Below are 2,878 nucleotides of genomic sequence, written 5' to 3' on the forward strand. Positions count from 1 at the left end.
GTCCCTCACTTGGTAATGAACCGGAAGATGTGAATGCAATGGGAGGATATCAAGGTCAACCAAGACCCATGGGATTTCAAAACAATTTCAACCCCAATTAGAGGAATAACCCAAGCAACCCATACCCACCAAAGCAAAATCCACCAAACATTTTGATGAGACCTCAACATCCACAATACCCTTCCCAAAAACCTCCATATCCACAAACTTCTTTTAACCCTCCAAATTACCAACAACCTCCACAACAAGGCCAATCAAGTGGTAACCATCAAATGATCCTTCAAGAACTCGTTACTTCTCTTGCTCAAAGCCAAAGCCAATTTCAACAAGAGACCAATAACACCTTCTCAAACATTTAAGCACAAATCGGAGACTTGGCTACCGCTCTCAACAAGATGGAACAAAGGGGAAAACTTCCATCTCAAACCGAGAAGAATCCCAATGTGAGTGCAATAACTTTGAGAAGTGGGAAAACACTTGGAGAAAGCAACCCTAAAAGAGTTTCAAGAGAAGAAGAATATGAGGTCATCATTGTTGAACCTTCAAAAGTTGTAGCTCCCCTAAAGGAACCGGTTGTGCCAAACTTTGATCAACCTGACTCTTCCAATAAACCCATCAAACCATTGGTCATACCACCACCTTTTCCATCTCGGTTGGCTTCTTCAAAGAAACAAGCGGAAGAAAAAGAATTTCTTGAGACTTTCCGCAAAGTTCAAATCAACATTTCACTGTTGGATGCCATAAAGCAAATTCCGCGTTATGCCAAATTTCTTAAGGATTTGTGCACCAATAAGAGGAAGTTAAAGGCAACTGAAAAGATCCAAGTTAATGCAAATGTGTCCGTGGTTATCCAAGAGAAATTACCACCTAAATGCAAGGACCCGGGCATGTTTTCAATTCCTTGTACCATTGGTGATTTGCATGTCGAAATTGCAATGCTAGATCTTGGAGCCTCAATCAATGTCATGCCATACTCAGTTTTTCAATCTCTCAATGTTGGACCTTTGGAAGAAACCGGAGTCATCATTCAATTAGCGGACAAGTCAAGTGTATTTCCAAGGGGCGTGTTGGAAGATGTACTAGTGCAGGTCAATCAACTAGTATTTCCCGCGGACTTCTATGTCATTGACCTTGAAGAGAAACCCCCTTCCAAGTCTTCCATGATCCTTCTTGGAAGACCTTTCATGAATACCGCTCATACGATAATCGATGTCCATAATGGGAAGATCACCATGGATTTCGATGGAGAGACCATTCACTTCAACATCTTTGAAGCAATGAGGTATCCTAGCAATATTTCTCCATTGTATCGAGTCGATGTGATTGAACCAATCACCCAAGAACTATTCGAGTTATCACATGGAGATATTTTGAAGATGGTGCTCAAATTGAGTCTTGATTATGAAAGTTTGAAGCAAACATTGAATATGTACGTATTGGACTCCGAAGATGAAGAGATTGTGAAGAATTTAGAAGTTACCAATTCCACAAAGAAGGATGTTTCTCAAGTTTCCTTATCTCATTCTCCAAACAAAATGCCCCCTTCCATAATCCAACCACCCACACTTGAATTGAAAGTCCTGCCTAGCCATTTGAAGTATGTTTATCTAGGTCAAGATGAAACTCTTACGGTGATTATCTCCTCTCAATTGAAAGACTTTGAAGAAGATCAATTGGTTGAAGTCTTGAAAGAACATAAAGAGGCAATGGGATGGACAATAGCGGACATTAAAGGGATAAGTCCTAATGTATGCACTCATAAGATCCTCATGGAAGATGATTGTAAACCTAGAAGAGAAGCTCAAAGACAATTTAAATCCCCCCATGATGGACATTGTTAAGAAAGAAATAATCAAACTCCTTGATGCGGATATGATTTACCCGATTTCCAACTCCAAATGGGTTAGTCCAATCCAAGTGGTTCCCAAGAAAATGAGAATCACGGTTGTTGAGAATAACAAAGGAGTAATGGTACCCACTCGAGTTCAAAATGGATGGAGTGTTTGCATCGATTATAGAAAGTTAAATTCAAGCACACGAAAAGATCGTTTCCCTCTTCCTTTCATCGACCAAATGCTCGAGAGATTGGCGGGAAAATCGCATTATTGTTGCCTCGATGGATACTCGGGTTTTCATCAAATACCCGTTGCCCCCGAAGATCAAGATAAGATGACCTTACATGCCCCTTTGGCACGTTTGCCTACAAGCAGATGCCATTTGGATTATGCAATGCCCCCGCCACATTCCAAAGATGCATGGTGAGCATTTTCTCTGAGTATGTTGAGAATATAATCGAAGTATTCATGGACGACTTCACAGTGTATGGCAATTCGTTTGACGAATGCTTGGATAATCTTAAGAAGATTTTGAAAATGTGCATTGAGAAAAAGTTGGTGTTAAACTTTGATAAGTGTCACTTTATGGTCAATCAAGGCATCATCTTGGGTCACATTGTCCAAAAAGGGAATTGAAGTTGATAAAGCCAAAATTGATGTCATCCAAACCCTTCCTTACCCAACATGTGTTAGAGAAGTGCGATCTCTCTTGGGCCATGCAGGATTCTATAGAAGATTTATTAAAGATTTCTTGAAGATCATGTGACCGATGTGTCTCCTTCTCCAAAAGGATGTTGATTTTGACTTCAATGTTGCATGCCAAGAAGCCTTTGACAAACTCAAAGACTTACTCACATCCGCTCCAATAATCCAACCTCCAAATTGGGAACTTCCTTTTGAAATTATGTATGATGCAAGCAATTTTGCTATTGGAGCGGTTTTAAGTCAAAAGGAAGGCAAAGCATCACATGTTATCTACTACGCCTCCAAAACCTTGGATAATGCTCAAGCTAATTACTCCACCACCGAGAAGGAACTTGTAG

The 2,878-nt window shown here is 40.3% G+C and overlaps 1 protein-coding gene across 1 annotated transcript; it reads left to right on the top strand.

Annotated features, from left to right (window-relative positions):
* Positions 1-395: 395 nt before the first annotated feature.
* LOC145064680 (uncharacterized) lies at positions 396-1,841 on the top strand. Its single transcript, XM_079012083.1, has one exon. It carries the CDS (start codon positions 396-398, stop codon positions 1,839-1,841), a length of 1,446 nt encoding a protein of 481 aa, XP_078868209.1.
* The last annotated feature ends 1,037 nt before the right edge of the window (positions 1,842-2,878 follow it).

The sequence above is a fragment of the Lactuca serriola genome, chromosome 7, assembly GCF_051521515.1.
Source record: "Lactuca serriola cultivar US96UC23 chromosome 7, Lser_US96UC23_V15, whole genome shotgun sequence".
Taxonomy (NCBI): domain Eukaryota; kingdom Viridiplantae; phylum Streptophyta; class Magnoliopsida; order Asterales; family Asteraceae; genus Lactuca; species Lactuca serriola.

What these genes read in the sequence shown, in the direction of transcription:
- LOC145064680 (XM_079012083.1), top strand. Translation starts at nt 396, where the DNA reads ATGGAACAAAGGGGAAAACTTCCATCTCAAACCGAGAAGAATCCCAAT.